At 42.9% G+C, this 20,897-nt stretch overlaps 1 protein-coding gene across 2 annotated transcripts; it reads left to right on the plus strand.

The window, feature by feature from the left end:
• Nucleotides 1–75: 75 nt before the first annotated feature.
• cgrrf1 (cell growth regulator with ring finger domain 1) lies at nt 76–20,655 on the plus strand. Of its 2 annotated transcripts, XM_061746896.1 has the most exons (7): nt 76–449; nt 800–952; nt 2,415–2,551; nt 5,713–5,890; nt 13,912–14,053; nt 15,469–15,576; nt 18,181–20,655. In XM_061746896.1, the coding sequence occupies exons 1-7, from the start codon at nt 352–354 to the stop codon at nt 18,436–18,438; spliced, it is 1,074 nt and encodes a 357-aa protein (XP_061602880.1). In that variant the 5' UTR covers nt 76–351; the 3' UTR covers nt 18,439–20,655. The 2 variants fall into 2 exon arrangements, with proteins under 2 accessions (XP_061602880.1, XP_061602881.1); XM_061746897.1 differs by lacking the exon at nt 800–952.
• The last annotated feature ends 242 nt before the right edge of the window (nt 20,656–20,897 follow it).

Genomic DNA, 20,897 nt, shown 5'->3' on the forward strand with positions numbered 1-20,897 from the left:
CACGTTCACTTTTCCCATAGGACTCAATAGACTCAGGAGTCTCCTAAAGGGGCGGGGCAGTGGGGAAACCCACGTGACACAGATACAGGAAACACAACCGGAGTGGGCTGTCTCCATGGATGTATTATATTAACGGATGTCTCGTTAATTGAACGTTTCTGACTTATGTCCGTATATATGTGTATGTGCTGAACCCCCGCGGGGTTCTTATAATGACTGCGCTGCAGCTGCCAGGAACCTCCACGGCCCACAGGGACCAGAACCAGTCCGGCACCGGTGCATGAGCTCAGCCGGGCTGCCGTAGTTCCTCTGAGCAGGTCTCTGTCATGGCTGACCCGGGTCCGCAGTGATATGGGCGTCCTGGTGACCCTGTTCGAGTACTCCCCGCTCTTCTACGTGGCGCTGGTGTCGCTGTGCTTCGTGGTGACCGCAGCCGTGGTGCTGGGCCGGTAAGAGCCGCGTCACGTGATGTCCCTCCGGTTTGACAGGGAAACCCATAGACATAAATACGTAGACGCCCCATGGAGCTGCTGCGATACGTCAACGTCGCCGCCATATTGGATGTGGCAAGACTGCGCTGTAAACTAATACAAGTAATAATAATAATAAGCTTTATTAAGGACACAGGGCCCATAGCACAACAGACAACAGACAAAATTAATAAATTGACTTATTTTCATAAGGCACCATTCTACAAAGAAATTTACGTTTTACGTCTCATTTATTCATTCACACACGCACTAATAAACTTGGGAAACAGTTAGGCACCAAATATAATACATTTAATTTTCTCTGACAGGGAAACCCCTCTGGTTGGGCTGACCGGAACCTGGCTACCACTTCAAACACCGACGTCACTGCTGCCGCAAGTAATGCGAGAGTCAGTGACGTTGCGTCACACGGGAGAAAATCACGAGCGGATTCATAAACATAAACAGAGTCTGTTATGTAGGTGTGTGAAGGCGCCGCCACCGCCAAATATTTGTGGAGCTGAACATATTTAATCTTCATTTTTAGACATAAACACATTCAAGTGCTTTATTCTGAAAGTCGTTGCCTGATGAGCCGTCCTAAACCCGTTAAATACAAAAATAAAACTGAAAATAAAATCATTAGCTGCGAGATTGCATACTTCCACCCTAATGAGTAGCAAAAACAGTATGTGAGATTTTTTTAGTGCGTCCGAAACATTAGAACGCACTCAATAGTATGTACTATCCATACTCATTCTGGAGAAATGTATTAGTGTGGATTGATGGACACTAGCTGAGCAGAAACTTCCCACAATGCAATGCAGCAGCGTTTGGTTGCTAAGTGCTGCGCAGATACTTATGTCATAAGTATAATATTAAGTATAATAATATTATATAATATTAATATTATAATATTGGTATATAATAATATTATATAATGTCATCTTGTTTGGGCCAGGATAAGCGGGAAAGAGCTGAGCGGTGCTGCTACTGCTGCTGTTACCATGGTAACAGCTGCTACTGCTGCTGTTACCATGGTAACAGCTGCCACTGCTGCTGTGACAGGAGTTGTTACCATAGTAACAGCTGCTACCGCTGCTGTGACAGGAGTTGTTACCATAGTAACAGCTGCTACCGCTGCTGTGACAGGAGTTGTTACCATAGTAACAGCTGCTACCGCTGCTGTGACAGGAGTTGTTACCATGGTAACAACTCCCCCTCTCAACTGCAGGAAGTGCCATGTTTCTCTGAGTAGTACGTCCCAATTAATGCACACTACTGATATTTAATCAAAAGTGTGTCAAACTTCAGTATACTTTTTGAGTATATACTGTTTAGTATGCATTTCGGACGCACCGATTATTTATGAGGAAAAAATAAAGTTGTGACATATGAAATCAGTTTTACAAGAAAAAGCTGTTATTATGAGCATAAAGTTATATTTTTATGAGGAAAGAGGAAGTTTAAACATGATGAGTTCAAGTTGTATAGAAAAAACGTTTTATTACAAGAATAAATGTGTAATTTTTAAGTGGAATTTTTTTAGTAATTGGTAATATTTTAGGAATAAATGTGACCTTACAAGAAAAAAGTCATGACAATTGGGTTATACGATGATGTCCACGCAAGCTGGGGAGGGTTTCTACGCAGATGTTATTTTGTTAATACTAACTGATTTGGGATAAGGAATCACAGCTTCAGTGGCTGCTGAAGGGACGGCTGATGTCCACCTCAGCGCTGACAACACTGTAACTATTATTATTAAAACACCAACACAAAGTAAGCAATTACAAAATGAATACTACTATAAACTTAATAAATCCAGACAGACTCAAGAGAAACAGGCCCAACAGTGCCCCTCCCTCCCTCCCTCCCTCCCTCCTCCCTCCCTCCAGCGTTCAATGTCCTCAGGTGTGACGTCTCTGCTCTGCTGTGCTGCAGGTTCGGCTTCGATGTCCCGGTGATCCTTCGCAGCTCCGATGACTCGGACCCCGTCACCCCCACCCCTGAGAAGTCCATGGTCCGGGTGACCAACCCCTTTGCCCTGGAGCTGGGCCGCGGGCCAGCCAGCGTCACCGGTGAGCTCTCACATGGTAGCATTACGGGCAGGGTTTTCACTTTGAAGCAAATTAATTGACGCAATTTGGCAACACAGCGTGTCTCAATATAAATAAACAAATGTATCATTTGCTCCTCTTTTAGAACGGTGCTTGCTGGGTTAAAGACCATGTGAAAAACATTCTACTAGCCGTATTGCATGACCGAACTCATTTATTAATCAGAATAAAGAAAAGCAGCAAGGGGACACACAGGCAACATTTTTTCTGCTCAAAACACCCCTTGAAGAATCATATATAATGGTCTTACCCTGCGTTCACATTGAAAGCGTCAAAAATCTCCCGACGCCAGCATCTCGCTGCTTGGTGCGTTCACACTGAAAGCGGCATGCACTGTTGACGCCTGCAGTGGGCGGGGCTTAAAGCTGCAGTGCAGAACTGGAGGGAACATTGGGAACAGCCTACACATCTTCAGTTTCCTATTTCACCATAGATCACACTTTGGGACGCCTTCTTTATATCTTAGCGTTATTTCTGCGTAGATAAGAGTGAGTTTGATGCTCCTTTAACAAGTTTGGTCCGCGGATCAACATCAACCGCCAGAGCCGTTGGTCCCGATGAACCATAAATCCGCCTAGGATGATTTATGGTTCCGCGTCACACCAACGCAGAGCCGACGGCGTAGGGTACGCGGCGACGCACACCGTACTGCGACCCTACGCCGTCGGCTTAGCCGTCTATTTAACGCGGAACCATAATTCAGGCTTGAAGCTGCAGTCTGTCTGTGCTGATCACTGACACACCGGGTCGGAGCAGATTTGGTCCCCTTAGCTCCCCCCCAATTCGAACACTGATTACGGGGTCTCCGCTAGGAATGGGCGATATTATACCGTTCACGATAAACCGTCAAAAAAATTCCCCACGGTAAGAATTTGTCATCTCGAGGTAAAAAGGATAAATTCCCGTTGATGACGTTTTTGTGTAAAACTGATTTATGGAAGAAAAAAAGAAAGATAGATATGAGCCTGAAAGAAAGAAAGAAAGAACGAAAGAACGATAAATTCCCATTGGTGTAGTTTAGTAGTATTTACCATATTTTCTGGACTATAAGCCGCTACTTTTTTCATAGGTTTTCAACCATGCAGCTTATACAAAGGTGCGGCTATTCTGTGGATTTTTCTTCCACCGCTCGGGCGCTCTAACCGGAATTAGAATCAAAACTAAGACAAAATAAATGCAAAGAAGAATATGCTACTTCTTCTTTAGCAGATAGAAGTAGGTAGAAGCAGATTTCAAACAGATAAATAGATAAATAAATACCGGTTTTCTCTTGGTTCTGTCCCGTTTTAATCAGCAAAGTATAATAAAAGACATAAAAGACACTGTTAGGAAAGGATGTATTTAGGTACAAACATGTACATCATTTACAGTTCAAAATCATTAGCGGATGCGGCTTATATACAGGTGCGGCTTATAGTCCAGAAAATACGGTAGTATCTTTTAGAGCAGTGATTTGGGGGCTCCAAAGACTGAATGTGGTGATAGATTTATAGTTACAAAGGTGGAGTTGAATTGGTATTTTTTTTATCGTCATTTTTATCGTTATCGGGATAAATGCCAGAAATTATTGTGATAATTATTTTAGTCCATACCGCCCATCCCTGGTGGGGATCCAGTCCACGTCTCTCTCCCAGACCAGGACCATGTCCCTCCAAACAGACGACTGCCACCTAGGTTTAACCTCCCTCAGTGTAGGCTAGAGAGTTGAGTCTCCTTCCACACAGTAACTAGGGATGGGAATCCAGAACCGTTTTTTGTTTGGAACTGGTTACCAGTGTTTCAATTCCTTGGAATAATTTATCAAATTTACAAACAATTCCCTTTTCAATTCCAGTGGGCACGAGTGACATCATCACGCACGTTGCTAAGCAACAATAGTGCAGTAGTGCAATAGTAAACATGGGCCCAAGCCATACAAATGGTCAAAGGTCTGGTTACATTTTAGTAAAAAAAAAAACGACAACAGGGCAAACTTGCAATACTTGCTAAGTGAATATTTCGTCAAAGGGAGGAAATACTACCAACATGCAAAAACAATTGCGCACACACAGCAAACAATAACAATCAATAAATGTGGTGTTTTCGATCTGCGCCGTACTAACTGTATGTATGTAATTCTCAACCCAGTAGCAGCAGCAGCAACATTAGCATGTCCTTGGCAAATAATATTGCTGGTAACTAATTAAAGGAGCTTGATGCTCCTTTTAAGAAATGAGACTCTCTAGCGCCACCCTTCACCACGACGGCCGTCGGGGGTACTGCAGCCAACAGTGAAGCCGGCACGGGAGAACGGGGAGAACGCACATGCAGCGTCATGTGACGTCACATCCGCAGGACAGCGCTGGAAATTCGGGACCGAATTGCAGCACATTTTGCAGCACACAGCCTGTTCAAGGCAACGGAGAGATACACTAGAGGATCATTCTTTTGGGTTTGGAACGCTTCATCTGACATTATTACTAGAAAACTTAAAATGTATACAGATTTTTTTCATAAATCTTGCCACAATCCGGCCTCAAGCTCCTTTAACTAACGAACGCTGCCTATCATATTAATGCCATTTGCCTCATTATTGTCCTTTTTTTCAAATGAGAATCGATAACGAACCAAATTGTTAAGCAGAAACTAAAATAGAATTGGAATCGTAAAGATCTTATCAATTCCCATCCCCAGTACTCGAGTTGTAAAAGAAATCAGGGGGGATGGTGGATTTTATCATATGGGGACAGATAATTTGTGCTGATTACAAATAATATAATATATTACAAATAGTGACCAAAACACCTGCAGAAATACTGCAGGAATGACATAGCAGCAGTTAAATGCAGCCTTCTGTAAGCTTTAAATATCCACTGGGCTTACATCAAATACATCAAAACACAACAATAAAAAACACTTTTCTGAACTTATCAATATGACTCTGTCCTTCACAGGATAAGTACAAAAGCAGTAAAACCACATTCATTGATGAAATGACATAAAGGATGGAAAGGAGGGATGGCAGTTTTACAGGGGGGATGATTTTAACCGTTTTTATTTCAGGGGGGATGCCATCCCCTCATCCCCCCTCAACTCCAGTACTGCCTATCCCTAACAGTAATGTTTCCATCCTTCCCCCACAGACGGCGTGGCGTTGAGGCCCGTCTGCCTGGAGCCCTGCGTCCTCAGCTGCTTCTGGGGCTGCCAGGTCTCTGCTCTGCAGGGGCTGCTGCAGGCCCACCAGCACCAGCAGAGGCTCAGCAGCCACCAGGACCTCCTGCAGGTCCTGGACCTCCAGTACCACCACTGCCAGAGGTTCCAGTATCCTTTCCAGTGCACACCAGCCTCTCTGGTCCGTGTACTTCGCGGCCATCTGTTTTTTGTTTTGAAATGACAAAATCAAAATAGAGATATAATCCAAAATAATCCGTTCCCCATCTTTTGTTTTGATAATAAAAAACGGAAAACAGATCGTTATCCATTATCCGTTATCCGTTATCCGATTTCATTGATGTGTTTGAAAATCGAAATTGGGAATTAAAACAGCGAGTGGAAAACTCTTTTCTCTATTTCCTATTGGTTTCCAACGGAGGGGGCAGTATGTTAGAGTTCAGTACATGTTATTGATTATTGATTGGACGCTGCAGCTGAACGGACTGTCACAACATCACTGCAGTTTCATGACGGAGTGAAGACAGATTAAAGATTAAACTCATGTTTCACGGTCCGTGTATCTTTTGGTCATTGGATTTTTCCGTCATGAGTGGGAATCAAAAAACAAAAAACGATTGGTTTATTTGATTTTCCTTTTAAAACAAAAAACAAATATTGAATACACTGCATTTTTTCTTTTTCTGTGTTAATATGATTTAACAAAGATTCAAAATACGCTTTTATTTTCGTTTTCTATTTCATATAAGAAAAATGAAATCCCTAGTCAACAGGAAGGAAAAAACGAACCAAAAACAACCGTTTATTCATATTCGTGCACCGGAAGCTGGCATTTACAACCGAATGAACTTAGTTCTGGATATTTAACAGGCATTCCTGTGACAATTCTCTCCAGGGGAAGTTTGATTTTAATATTTTATTGGTCGGGTTTACGTGACTCGGAAATGGCTCTGTATGCTGCAGTTCGGGTAACCATGGCAACCATAGCGGCGCTGAAACAACAGATTAAGGATTATTTTTTAAAGATTGATTAAGGACTTGTTCCACAGCGGTTTGACGCACAATGACATTTCCTGCACGTTGCAGCAGATGTGTCTCCTGCAATGCTCAGAAATGAGCGTCAGAAGATTCTGTGCTCGGCATCATCTGAGGAGAAAAAGGCTACGCAGAGCTGGAGAGCGCTTTGATTCAATCTATTTATGAGGTTTTTATTCAGATGTCCACAGTATATTGCAAATATACACACTGCATGCGACGCGAGCGAGAGTCAGCGTCAAAAACAGTTCCATTGCTTTATTTTTTATTGCACTGTCTATACTGGTTGCGAGCGACGCGGCGTCGTTTTGAGCTGGACTTTTGTCGCACGCCCTGCTTCTATTTTCTTCCCGTCGCTCGCGTTGAAAGCCGGTTGAAAGTTGAAAAAAAAGTGTAAAGCGCTGTAGGAAACAGTCATTTCAATACAAGAACTTCAATAAAGTGGCAGCTGCTGGAGGGAGATCGCCAGGCTGGAAGGTTCTGATAAGATAATAAGATATAATAAGAATCTTATCTTAATCTTATTAGGGCTTAATTTGTCCCGGATCCTGCCGGATTGATCGTGTCCTCTGCTTTTTCCCCACATCCCAGTAATGATCTGACATGCTGACATGTTTGCACCGCACGCCGGTCACTCCAGCTGTTCGCTGTTTGATTGCGTAATCACACGCCGTTATTAATTGTTCGGTTTTTTCCCCACTTATTCCACCGAATAATAAGCTTGTTTTCTGTTTAGAAAGTACAAACGTAGGGAGATTACAAGTAATCACCCATCTTTTACTTGTCCCTTTACTCTTTTAGGAGTCTGCTAATGTTAGGAGTTTCTTTCAGGAGCGCACGGGCGGGTGAATAAAGGCTGATTTATGGTTCCGCGTAAAATCGACGGCGTAGCCTACAGCGTAGGGTACGCGGCGACGCGCACCGTTCGGTGACCGCGCCGCGTACCCTATGCTGTAAGGTCTGCGTTGGTGTAACGCGGAACCATAAATCAGCCTTCTAAAAGGCGAGTCTCAGCTGTCAATCAAAAGAACGTGGTAGAACGTGGGGCCGATAACGCGTTCAGAGCGGGTCCGATGCCACGCATTGCGGCGCGACAGTCGGACGCTCGCATGCAGTTAGGACAGTTGGGAGCCGTAGCCTAATTTTTGTTGACAGCTTTGTACTGAACACTGATCACCCCGATCACGTTTGCAGTGTACACGTTTAAAACCCATTAAGCATGTCGGAAGGCCGTTTGTGGCAGAGTTTTGTCATTAAACGCCATAAAACTTCTGTCGGACTCAGCGTAGCCTACTTCTCTGTCAGCAGCGCGTCATGCAAATATACAGGACCTAACAATAAACTCTCAAGCGGCTCTTAAAAGTACAGGAAAGCCGCAATACCGGCTATCTGTCTTCACATGGGGGTGCTTGCTGGAGAAGGTCGGGTTGGAAGAACCTGAGAGAGCTCCATCAGCCATACCATGAATTCAGGCGTCAGGTAAAGTTTGTGCTGCAGTGCAATTTATACATATAATGATAATCACGTGGATTCCTCACGCGTGGGACTAAATTAATTCTTCCAACCCGACCTTCTCCAGCATGCACCCCCAGTGAAGACAGATAGCCGGTCATTCGGCCATGATGAATCAAAGCGCTCTCCAGCTCTGCGTAGCCTTTTTCTCCTCAGATGATGCCGAGCACAGAATCTTCTGACGCTCATTTCTGAGCATTGCAGGAGACACATCTGCTGCAACGTGCAGGAAATGTCATTGTGCGTCAAACCGCTGTGGAACAAGTCCTTAATCAATCTTTAAAAAATAATCCTTAATCTGTTGTTTCAGCGCCGCTATGGTTGCCATGGTTACCCGAACTGCAGCATACAGAGCCATTTCCGAGTCACGTAAACCCGACCAATTAAATATTAAAATCAAACTTCCCCTGGAGAGAATTGTCACAGGAATGCCTGTTAAATATCCAGAACTAAGTTCATTCGGTTGTAAATGCCAGCTTCCGGTGCACGAATATGAATAAACGGTTGTTTTTGGTTCGTTTTTTCCTTCCTGTTGACTAGGGATTTCATTTTTCTTATATGAAATAGAAAACGAAAATAAAAGCGTATTTTGAATCTTTGTTAAATCATATTAACACAGAAAAAGAAAAAATGCAGTGTATTCAATATTTGTTTTTTGTTTTAAAAGGAAAATCAAATAAACCAATCGTTTTTTGTTTTTTGATTCCCACTCATGACGGAAAAATCCAATGACCAAAAGATACACGGACCTTGGTCCGTGTATCTTTTGGTCATTGGATTTTTCCGTCATGAGTGGGAATCAAAAAACAAAAAACGATTGGTTTATTTGATTTTCCTTTTAAAACAAAAAACAAATATTGAATTACACTGCATTTTTCTTTTTCTGTGTTAATATGATTTAAAAAAGATTCAAAATACGCTTCTATTTTCGTTTTCTATTTCATATAAGAAAAATGAAATTAATAGTCAACAGGAACGAAAAAACGAACCAAAAACAACCGTTTATTCATATTCGTGCACCGGAAGCTGGCATTTACAACCGAGTGAACGTTCTGGATATTTGACAGGCATTCCTGTGACAATTCTCTCCAGGGGAAGTTTGATTTTAATATTTAATTGGTCGGGTTTACGTGACTCGGAAATGGCTCTGTACGCGGCAGTTCGGGTAACCATGGTTACCATGGCGGCGCTGAAACAACAGATTAAGGATTATTTTTTAAAGATTGATTAAGGACTTGTTCCACAGCGGTTTGATGCACAATGACATTTCCTGCACGTTGCAGCAGATGTGTCTCCTGCAATGCTCAGAAGTGAGCGTCAGAAGATTCTGTGCTCGGCAGGAGAAAAAGACGCAGAGCTGGAGAGCGCTTTGATTCATCATGGCCGAATGACCGGCAATCTGTGTTCACTGGGGGTGCATGCTGGAGAAGGTCGGGTTGGAAGAATTAATTTAGTCCCACGCGTGAGGTATCCACGTGATTACCATTATATGTAGCCTATAAATTGCACTGCAGCACAAACTTTAGGTTACCTGACGCCGGAATTCACGGTATGGCTGATGGAGCTCTATAGAGGGTTTTCACCGACGTCACGAAATGGGCGGTACCGCGACCCGGCAGCCATAGCGGCGGGATTATTTGTAGGCAGAGTGGAGGCTGTGGAGGGCTGGAGGTTGAACAACAACAACAAAGCGGCTAACATGTAAAATTTGACCATGTCAAAACCACGGAAAACCTCGGCAAAACGTGGGGAAGATACCAGATACCGGGAAGGACTTGGTCCTCCAGAAAGGGCGAGGTATAAAGAGAAATTAAACCTTTTAGGCGGCCATGATCCGTACGAGCTGGAGCAAACAACGTGGACCACGGATGACCCGACTATTCTGCCAACGATTAAATATCCTGACATCGTGAATTACCTCATTTTTTTTACCAAATGGACCCCCATTTGTACACTGGCAGAGTAGGGTGCTAGAAATTTAGTTTGAGAAACTCTGTTGTAAGGCTATGAAATGAATAAATCATGGCGAGCAATAACGCTAAATATACAGTAGATTATTATATTATTATATTTATTTTTCACTTATCTGACAATAAATGTGAAGAACAAACACGAATGTTGTCAAGATTCTTGCCCGTGAAGTTCTGTTTCAGTGCAGCAAGCCACAGACGTCTCCTTTCTTCTGATAAGTTTCGGCAAGTATCTCCCTGATTTGTGATAACTTTTGGAAGTCTGTAAAACTCCAGGTGTTTTTCTCGGTCAGACCGATTTGTACAACCGTACACACGGCAATAATTGACCATTTTCCACGCGGATTGTGATTACGGTTTATGAAGGAGCAGAAATGTGCAGTCTCTCATACGCTCTGTCTTTGTTTTGGTCTGGGGGGGTGGGGGGTATATCTCCGTAATGGCGACTCGCGTTTGGTGACGTCACGTGAAAGCCCTGTATAGGTTCTTCCAACCCGACCTTCTCCAGCATGCACCCCCAGTGAACACAGAGAGCCGGTATTGCGGCTTTCCTGTAGCCTACTTTTAAGAGCCGCTTGAGAGTTTATTGTAGGTCCTATATATTTGCATGACGCGCTGCTGACCCCCCGTTCACACTGAAAGCGTCACGGGAGTCATAGGCGTCTGGCTGCCATTCATTGTCTATGAAAAACGGGCGTCGAGAGGCGGCGGAGGCGGCGGGACCGGCGGGAGCGGCAGGAGCGTCTGGCGGCGGGCGCGGCGCGTCAATTTAAAAGTTGAAAAATCTGAACTTTATGCAAATGAGCAGCGGCGACGCCGAGGCGTCGTCCAATCACACACCGGGATTCCCGAAGCGAGAACCCTCAATGCAGATTGTACTTTCATGTAGACACAAACGTACACTCACTCACATGCACACATGAGCAGAGCTGTGCACTTACAAACTTATTTTATCAGGAATTAATATATTTCATCCAGCAAAATGACATTTTGCTGGTTTGACTGCTGTTTTTACCTGAACTGATCATGTGAAACATGTATCTGATGGTTGAGGAGCTGGATGGTCCCAATTATTTTATTTGCTACATTGATCCAACGAAAAATAATTAAAACCCGTGCTTATTAATCACAAAACACAGTTTAAACATCATGACCAAATCCGCCCCGACCCGGTGTGTCTGTGTTCACCGCACAGACTGCAGCTTCGCCTGATTTATGGTTCCGCGTTAAATCGACGGCGTAGCCGTCGGCGTAGGGTCGCGGTACGGTGTGCGTCGCCGCGTACCCAGCGCCGTAGGTTCTGCGTTGGTGTGACGCGGAACCATAAATAAGCCTAGGCGGATTTATGGTTCACCGGGAGTGGGATCTGGCGGTTGAGGTTGAATCCACGGACCAAACTTGTTAAGGAGCATCAAACTCACTCTTATCTACGCGGAAATAACGCTAAAATATAAAGAAGGCGTCCCAAAGTGTGATCTATGGTGTAATAGGAAACTGAAGATGTGTAGGCTGTTCCCACTGTTCCCTTCAGTTCTGCAGTGCAGCTTGAAACCCCGCCCACCGCCGCCCCGCTGCAGGCACTGATGCTTTCAGTGTGATTGCACCAAGCGGCGAGATGCTGGCGTCGGGACGCCCGTGACTCTTTCAGTGTGAACGCAGGGAAGCACGCTGAGTCCGAGAGAAGTTTTATGGCGTTTAATGACAAAACTCAGCCACAACGGCCTTCCGACATGCTTAATGGGTTTTAAACGTGTACACTGCAAACGTGATCGGGGTGATCAGTGATCAGTAAAAAACAGTCAACAAAAATTAGGCTACGGCTCCCTAACAGCCTGTAACTGCATGCGAGCGTCCGACTGTCGCGTCACACTGCGTGGCATCGGACCCGCTCTGTCCTGAAACACTGAACGCGTCATCGGCCCCACGTTCTACCCATGGATCTAGGTTCTACCACGTTATTTTGATTGACAGCTGAGACTCGCCTTTTAAAAGGCTGATTTATGGTTCCGCGTTACACCAACGCAGACCTTACGGCGTAGGTTACGCGGCGCAGTCACCGAACGGTGCGCGTCGCCGCGTAACCTACGCCGTACCTAAACCTACGTCCTAATAAGATAAGATTCTTATTATATCTTATTATCTTATCAGAACCTTCCAGCCTGGCGATCTCCCTCCAGCAGCTGACACTTTATTGAGGTTCTTGTATTGAAATGACTGTTTCCTACAGCGCTTTCAACTTTTTTTTCAACTTTCAACCGGCTTTCAAAGCGACCGACGGGAAGAAAATAGAAGCAGGGCGTGCGACATAAGTCCAGCTCAAAACGACGCCGCGTCGCTCGCAACCAGTATAGACGGTGCAAATAACAAAATAAAGCAATGGAACTGTTTTTGACGCTGACTCTCGCTCGCGTCGCATGCAGTGTGTATATTTACAATATACTGTGGACATCTGAATAAAAACCTCATAAATAGATTGAATCAAAGCGCTCTCCAGCTCTGCGTCTTTTTTTCTCCTCAGATCTGCCGAGCACAGAATCTTCTGACGCTCATTTCTGAGCATTGCAGGAGACTCATCTGCTGCAACGTGCAGGAAAATGTCATTGTGCGTCAAACCGCTGTGGAACAAGTCCTTAATCAATCTTTAAAAAATAATCCTTAATCTGTTGTTTCAGCGCCGCCATGGTAACCATGGTTACCCGAACTGCCGCGTACAGAGCCATTTCCGAGTCACGTAAACCCGACCAATTAAATATTAAAATCAAACTTCCCCTGGAGAGAATTGTCACAGGAATGCCTGTCAAATATCCAGAACTAAGTTCACTCGGTTGTAAATGCCAGCTTCCGGTGCACGAATATGAATAAACGGTTGTTTTTGGTTCGTTTTTTCGTTCCTGTTTACTAGTGATTTCATTTTTCTTATATGAAATAGAAAACGAAAATAGAAGCGTATTTTGAATCTTTGTTAAGTCATATTAACACAGAAAAAGAAAAATGCAGTGTAATTCAATATTTGTTTTTTGTTTTAAAAGGAAAATCAAATAAACCAATCGTTTTTTGTTTTTTGATTCCCACTCATGACGGAAAAATCCAATGACCAAAAGATACACGGACCGACCTTTCACTCCCAGGTTTCATATTTGATTTATTTTCTCTTTCAACATTAAAAAATCAAAAACTGTTAATTTTCAATCTGATCAACAAAAGAACCAGAAACAACTTTCTTCATTTATTACTGCGCATGTGCAATCCCCCCATTTGTCCAATCCTTGTTTTCAGTATCCTTGGAAACGAATAGGAAATAGAGAAAAGAGTTTTCCACTCGCTGTTTTAATTCCAAATTTCGATTTTCAAACACATCAATGAAATCGGATAACGGATAACGGATAATGGATAACGGATAATGGATAACGATCCGCTTTCGGTTTTTTATTATCAAAACAAAAGATGGGGAACGGATATTTTGGATTATTTCTCTATTTTTATTTTGTCATTTCAAAACAAAAAACGGATGGCCGCGAAATACACGGACCATCTCTCTGGTCCTGTTAAACCCAAATTGATTTGGTCGTCCTCGGAGATGAATTGTTCTGGAGACGAGTGCAGTAAAATCCTGCCGGTCTCCCTCCGTTGTCCTCCTTGACCTCGCTGTCCCAGCATCAGCAGCCAGGACACGGACGAGCGCCGCTCATTCATCCCCTCAGATCTGGCCATCACGGACTTTGGGCCGCTGCCGAGGCAACGCTACCCCCTGGTGGCCGTGCTGACCACTGCAGGGGTGGAGGACAGGAACGACATCGTGAGTTATGGCACTTTTCCACTAGTACCTACTCGGCTTGACTCAACTCGGCCTAGTTTCTTTTCCATAACAATTCAGCACCTGGAGCAGAAGTAGGAGGTTGGAGAAGCTGCTGTGACGAATTTGATTGTGTGATCTAAACGGAGAAGACAACAACACTAAAGATGTAGAACCTGGAGGAGATGATAGATGTGCTGCTGGGTCTGTGGCTTGTGTTCAATATCAACCAATCAGTGGCCTGTAGTGTGATGATGTCAGATACAGCCGACTCAGCCGCTTAGAACCTCAGCAGAATAGTTACAGAAAATGTATCTACCGTATTTTCTGGACTATAAGCCGCACCTGCATACAAGCCACATCCCCCATTTCTGTTGTTAGATTAGATATTATATAGAAGGATTTAGAACTGTAAATGATGTACATGTTTGTACATAAATAGATCCTTCCTAACAGTGTCTTTTAACACGGCAGCAACTTTGCTGATTAAAACGGGACAGAACCAAGAGAAAATAACCGGTATTTTTTTATCTATTTATCTGTTTTGAAATCTGCTTCTACTTCTATGTGCTAAAGAAGAAGTAGCGTATTCTTCTTTGCATTTATTTTGTCTTAGTTTTGATTCTAATTCCGGTTAGAGCGCCCCGAGCATTTATCGAAATGTCAAGAAAAAAAGTCGAAATGTCGAGAAAAAAAAGTAAAAATTTCTAGAAAAAAGTCGAAATGTAGAGAAAGAAAAGTCGAAATGTTGAGAAAAAAGTTGAAATGTCGATAAAAAAAGTCAAAATTTTGAGAAAAAAGTTGAAATTTTGTGAAAAAAGTAGAAATGTCGAGAAAAGTCAAAATTTTGAGAAAAAAGTCGAAATGTTGAGAAAAAAGTTGAAATGTTGAGAAAAAAAGTTGAAATGTTGAGAAAAAAAGTTGAAATGTTGAGAAAAAAAGTTGAAATGTTGAGAAAAAAAGTCGAAATGTTGAGAAAAAAAGTCAAAATGTCGAGAAAAAAGTTGAAATTTTGAGAAAAAAGTCCAAATGTCGACAAAGTTATCTGTTTATCTGTTTGAAATCTGCTTCTACCTCCTTCTATCTGCTAAAGAAGAAGTAGCGTATTCTTCTTTGCATTTATTTGTCTTAGTTTTGATTCTAATTCCGGTTAGAGCGCCCGAGGGCTGGAAGAAAAATCCACAGAATAGAACCGTGAACGTGTGAAAGCCGCATGGTTGAAAACCGATGAAAAAAGTAGTGGCTTATAGTCCAGAAAATACGGTACTCAGCACGTTAGACCCCTAGTGGGAAAGAACCAAGGCGAGTGGAGTGGGGCTGAGTACGTTCTAGTGGAAAAGCTCCATTAGTCCGGTCTGTCGGTGCGAGGTGTTTTAAATGTGAAGGAATGCGACATCTGCATCTCCGTCTTCTTCCAGGTGGCCAGTGTGACAGTGGTTCATGTCCCTGACAACTACTACAAGCTTTCTGCTCGGATCCTCTTCCAGTACCTCCTCACCTCGCAGGGAAATGTGTACGAATTAAAGGTACGAGACACTTCCAACTTGCTAGACAAACGCGTGAAGCGTCCATATATTTACTGTAAACAGCACGCACTACTAACGCCGTGTTCTCCACTGCGCATGTATGTCCCTTCAGGGCCGTACCCTTCACCATTAGGTGGATTGGAGGCCGCCCTAAAATGAAAATGTGACACAAAAAATAGAATATTGGTAAAATTCTGGTAGTTTTCCATATACTCTTACCAACAGTTACATGAAGAGCAGTGGCTTTTGTTAATGTTACCCTCTGAAATGTGAAACCCTCTGACCTGTCGTCTCCCCCGTTGCTGTTTTGTCTCTCAACAAATCCACAAAGTGGCTCAGGTGCTAAGTTGTTTATACACTTAAAGGAGCTTGAGGCAGTATTTATGAAAAAAATTCGTATACGTTTTAAGTTTTCTAGTAATAATGTCAGATGAAGCGTTCCAAACCAAAACGAATGAGCCCTCTAGTGCAGGGGTTCTTAACCTTTCTGACCTTGGGGCCCAATTTTTTCAGTACAGAGTGGCCCGGGGCCCATTAAATATAAACACTGTATAGCAGGGGTATTCAACTAAAACTTTAAGAGGTCCATTTAGAGAAAATTTACTCAAGCGAAGGTCCAGAACATCATAATAAATATATATATATATATATATATATATATATATATATATATATATATATATATATATATATATATATATATATATATATATATATATGTATGTATGTGTGTGTATATATTCAAGTAGCCTCATAGTTGTATCAACATCTGCATCTGACTGTTATATTAAAAAAAGTACATATTTGCCAATTAACATGTTTAACTTGAATTAAACATATTTTTTTCTCTTAAAAATAAAGTAGATTTTATTTTATTTTTCAAATGCTATCTTATTTTATTTCTCTACCAGCAGTTTGAATTTCCCCTTTTCTTTGTTAATTGTCTCAACACATTTTTATACTAAATTAATATAAACACATCTTAACAATTTAACAGTTTTGCTGTTTTTCTTTCTTCCCCTCTTATAATCTTATGCCCCCACTTTCTGTCGTTCAGTGAGAGAACTGAGCTCTAACTTCTCCTGTCAGGACTTTAAATCTGGGCTGGATGGTGTCAGGTTCTCATGCACATGAGAAGTTGCTCATTGATGAGCCTGGAACGATATTTAGTTTTAATTATGTTCACTGTGGAGAAAGCTGCTTCACAGCTGTATCTGGACCCAGACATGGGCAGGATGTTTTAAGATGGTCAGTTTATTTTTCTGTGACTTCAGTTCAGACTTGAGTGGATATGTTTGATGAAAAACTTTGTGTTTTGTTTCAGTGGCGTTTCACTTTCGCAAGAACGCCACGGTCTCTGAACGTATGAGACACTGGTTTTGTCCCAGTGGGAAGACTGAACAGGATGAATTTGTCCATTCCGGGTTGCATATTTAAAAATACAGCGAGGACAAAACTTAGTTTGATTTTACTTTAAGTTATTTACATTAATAAGTTGTCAGGACTCAGTGTGTCGGGTTTCATCCGAGCCTGATCAGCTGAGACGGGCACAGCCCGCACCGCAGCTCTCTGGTCGCGCTGCAGCAGTTACTTTCCGATGCTTTTTCGAAAGCCCGAACAGTCCAGTCCAGCAGACACGACAGCCCACGCATCTACATCTACCATCCTTCAGCAGTAACGACGGAGCTCACCGCCCGAGCGGCAGCCTCAGCCGACCTCCCCGGCCGCGGGGACGCGCCGGGATAAATGATCACGCCGCGCTCGCTCGCTCTGGGCGCAGACCCAATTAATCGATCCCTAATCCTGGTGGATCTATACGTACTCTGTGCAAAATGAAGGATTTTCTCTGTAAATACACACCATTTCTCTTACTATTACACGTACAGCTAGCTGAGTGTCTTCTTCTCCTCATTTGGTTGGGAGTTGCTATGCAGTCCCGCGGCCCCCGCGGCCCACACGTACAAAACTGAATTTTTTTTGGCGGCCCACTAGATGGCGCTCGCGGCCCAAGTGTGGGCCGCGGCCCTATGGTTAAGAATCACTGCTCTAGTGTATCTCTCCTTTGCCTTGAACAGGCTGTGTGCTGCAAAATGTGCTGCAATTCGGTCCCGAATTTCCCGCGCTGTCCTGCGGATGTGACGTCACATGACGCTGCATGCACGTTCTCCCCGTTCTCCCGTGCCGGCTTCACTGTTGGCTGCAGTACCCCCGACAGCCATCGTGGTGAAGGGTGGCGCTAGAGAGTCTCATTTCTTAAAAGGAGCCTCAAGCTCCTTTAACAATTAATTTAAGAAAACAGAAATCACTAAAGCTTTCAAAGCTTAGTAAGTTATATTTTTTGAGGATATGGCAGTGGTGGGACCTGACTGGTTTTCTATCCATTATTTTTAACGTTTGATTATATAGAGAACAACTGTGTTTGGTGGGAGCTGCTTGAGCCCAAACTGTCATACAGTGTGAGATGTGTGAGAAAATCCTAGCATGCATGTAGAGCAGAGCGGCCTGGTTAGGTACGTACTGTCTGATTAACTTAAAGCAGTTTAAATTACTTTGTATTTTAGTACCAACCTGAGGTCATCCAGGTAATTCTAATGTCTCCTGCAGCCTCTCTTCATGTCAGCTGATCCAGCGGGGGCCCCCCCTGAGCCCCAGCAGAGCAGCGACCCCCCCAGCCAGGAGGGCGACTGGTCCGAGGGCTCGGCCAGAGACTGCGTCATCTGTCAGAACGGGACGGTGAACCGGGTCCTGCTGCCCTGCAGACACGCCTGCGTGTGCGACCGCTGTGTGACGCACTTCCAGCACTGCCCCATCTGCAGGGCCTTCGTGATGGAGTCCTTCGTCCTGCAGCCTGCACCGCCCTAACGCTGGAGAATCACCCGGTTCTAATGCTATCAGTCCACGGAATAGGAATTGATCATGTGTAATCAGAGCCTTGAAGTGTGTGAGGAGATGGGATCAGGCCAGCTGTGCTGACTGGACATTTTCACCATTCTAATGGTTGAATTAAATGATAACATATAAATTTTGATCAGCGGCCAAACCATTTTTGTGTTGGGGGTTTTTGACCACAAGGACAATTAGGAAGAAAACAAATAACAAGCTTTTATGGAACTCAAATATTACATATTTTTTCCACAAATGGGCATATTTTGAAACATTTTGAAAAATGATTCCATAATTTAATGAGAATTAAAAAAAAAATAAAAAAAAAAAATTTTTTTTTTCAGTTCTGGCCCCCCCTACCCTGGGCCCGGGACAACACACCCGTTTGTCCCCCCCTGTCAGCGGGCGTGGATGGGATACTGTCTACCTGGTAGATTTTAGTCATTATTCTTTGGGTTGATAAGCCATTATTCAGACAGTATCCCATCTACTCAAACCATTCAAGGCTCTGATTACACATGATAAATTCCTATTCAGTGGACTGATAGTATTTGAAGCCGCTGGGAGAATGCAGGATTCTTCCTCAGGTCTGAGTGTTTCCTGAGGGCAGCTTCTCCTCCTCCTGCCCCTGAAGACTCTCTGAAAGACTGAGACCACGATCTGGCTTGAAGCTCCGGGTCTGGAGCTCACCTGAGGACAGGTAGGGGGCTCCAGGTCCCCCTCGTACCCAGGACTAGTGAACAAATCAAACCTGGGATTGTGGCCACTTCCTGCAGTTACACCTCAGACATCTGCCGCCTGATCTCAAAGCTTTTGTTTGCAGGTTTTTATAAAAAGATTTCGGGATTTTATATATTTTTTCCATATTAGGAAGCAACAAGTTTAATATTTTTCTCAGATTTGAGACATTATGAAGTCAATTTCTTTTTACATTTTTTCAAATGTATGAAGATGAAATTTCCATAATTTCTTTTACCCAATTTCACAAGTTCAAGTTCAAAACCTGCAGGTTTCTAAAATCACATTTCCATCTATCTTTTTTGGACATTTATCAGGTTTTTATTTGCTGGTTTATGAAGTCAATTCCTCACTGACCATGTGTTCAATATTGTGTAGTTATTTATTTTCTTCTTTGTAATTTGTGAGTTTATAAAGTGACACTTTCAGTTTTTTCTTTCCAATTTTAGTTTATGAAGTTTTATTTCACATTAAAATGTAGGAAGCCAGAATTTGTTTGTTTTTTTTAATAATAAAGGGACCGCCCACCTGGAACACCAAACACCTGCCTTCATTGTAAAATATTGGTTTTCATTTCAGTTGAAGGAATATTTGATTATTTTTAGGGTCATCTGGCTTTTAACCTCAACAACCATGAAGCCACCTGGAAGAAAATTGTCAAAAGTTCCTTTTTGACCCTTTAACATATTAAACAGTTGCATCTAAAGCAGAGGTTTGTTTGGTTCATGTCTCCTGGAGGCTTCACCAGCTGTTTTATCACCCGTCATGTTCCAGGCTGGTCGGCTCCTCGCCCCCTCAACTCCCATCACCCAAGGACCCAAGGTTTATGAAGGTTCCTGTCCCAAGCCTCCTGGCCAGCACCCCCTCACGCCAACAAGGTTGTTGGTTCAACTCCCAACAGGGGTCTGGGTAGTGTTCCATGTTCCTGCAGTGGATCTGGGAGTTTCCAAGTTAAACTTAGATTTCTGGTCCACGATGTGCAAAAGCCTCTGATTGGCTCTAGTTGCCCCAGACGCCGGTTTCCCCCACCAAAGCTCAGAATCCATGACGACCAGAGGTGTCAAGTAACGAAGTACAAATACTTTGTTACCTTACTTAAGTAGAAATTTTGGTTATCTCTACTTCACTGGAGTAATTATTTTTCAGACGACTTTTTACTTTTACTCCTTACATTTTCACACAATTATCTGTACTTTTTACTCCATACATTTTAAAAACAGCCTCGTTACTCTATTTCATTTGGGCCTTTAATAAAAACTATCCAGTTAAATTGCTCCATCCGGATAGAGTGAATTTGGTTGTGGTTGTTTCAGATGTTCTTGTCCAGTTTTGTTCTTACATCCGTTCCCTCAGATTCCTGCAACTAAACTTGGATGTACATTCCAATAAAGGTTAGGATAAATGATAACATGCCTCTGAAGTTTGACTTTTTGCACCATTACAATACTTATAGGCAACTAGTCATCATATCTGCTGCTCTCTGAAACACATGTTAATGCTCAATAGTACACATATATGCTTCTTTAATATATTTGCATTATACTAAGATACATTCATTTTCAATGGCTTTTTTGCCCCTTACATTACTTTTACACATAGTAGTTTTATAAGTAGTTTTGAAACCAGTACTTTTATACTTTTACTTGAGTAAAAAACTTGAGTTGATACTTCAACTTCTACAGGAGTATTTTTAAACTCTA

Source organism: Cololabis saira, chromosome 18 (assembly GCF_033807715.1).
Source record: "Cololabis saira isolate AMF1-May2022 chromosome 18, fColSai1.1, whole genome shotgun sequence".
Classification (NCBI taxonomy): domain Eukaryota; kingdom Metazoa; phylum Chordata; class Actinopteri; order Beloniformes; family Belonidae; genus Cololabis; species Cololabis saira.

Excerpts from the sequence above, each read along its gene's own strand:
- cgrrf1 (XM_061746896.1), top strand. The coding sequence starts at position 352 with ATGGGCGTCCTGGTGACCCTGTTCGAGTACTCCCCGCTCTTCTACGTG. Across the intron at positions 953-2,414 it reads AAACAGAGTCTGTTATGTAG|GTTCGGCTTCGATGTCCCGG; the intron begins GTGTGTGAAGGC and ends GCTGTGCTGCAG. Across the intron at positions 14,054-15,468 it reads TGGAGGACAGGAACGACATC|GTGGCCAGTGTGACAGTGGT; the intron begins GTGAGTTATGGC and ends GTCTTCTTCCAG.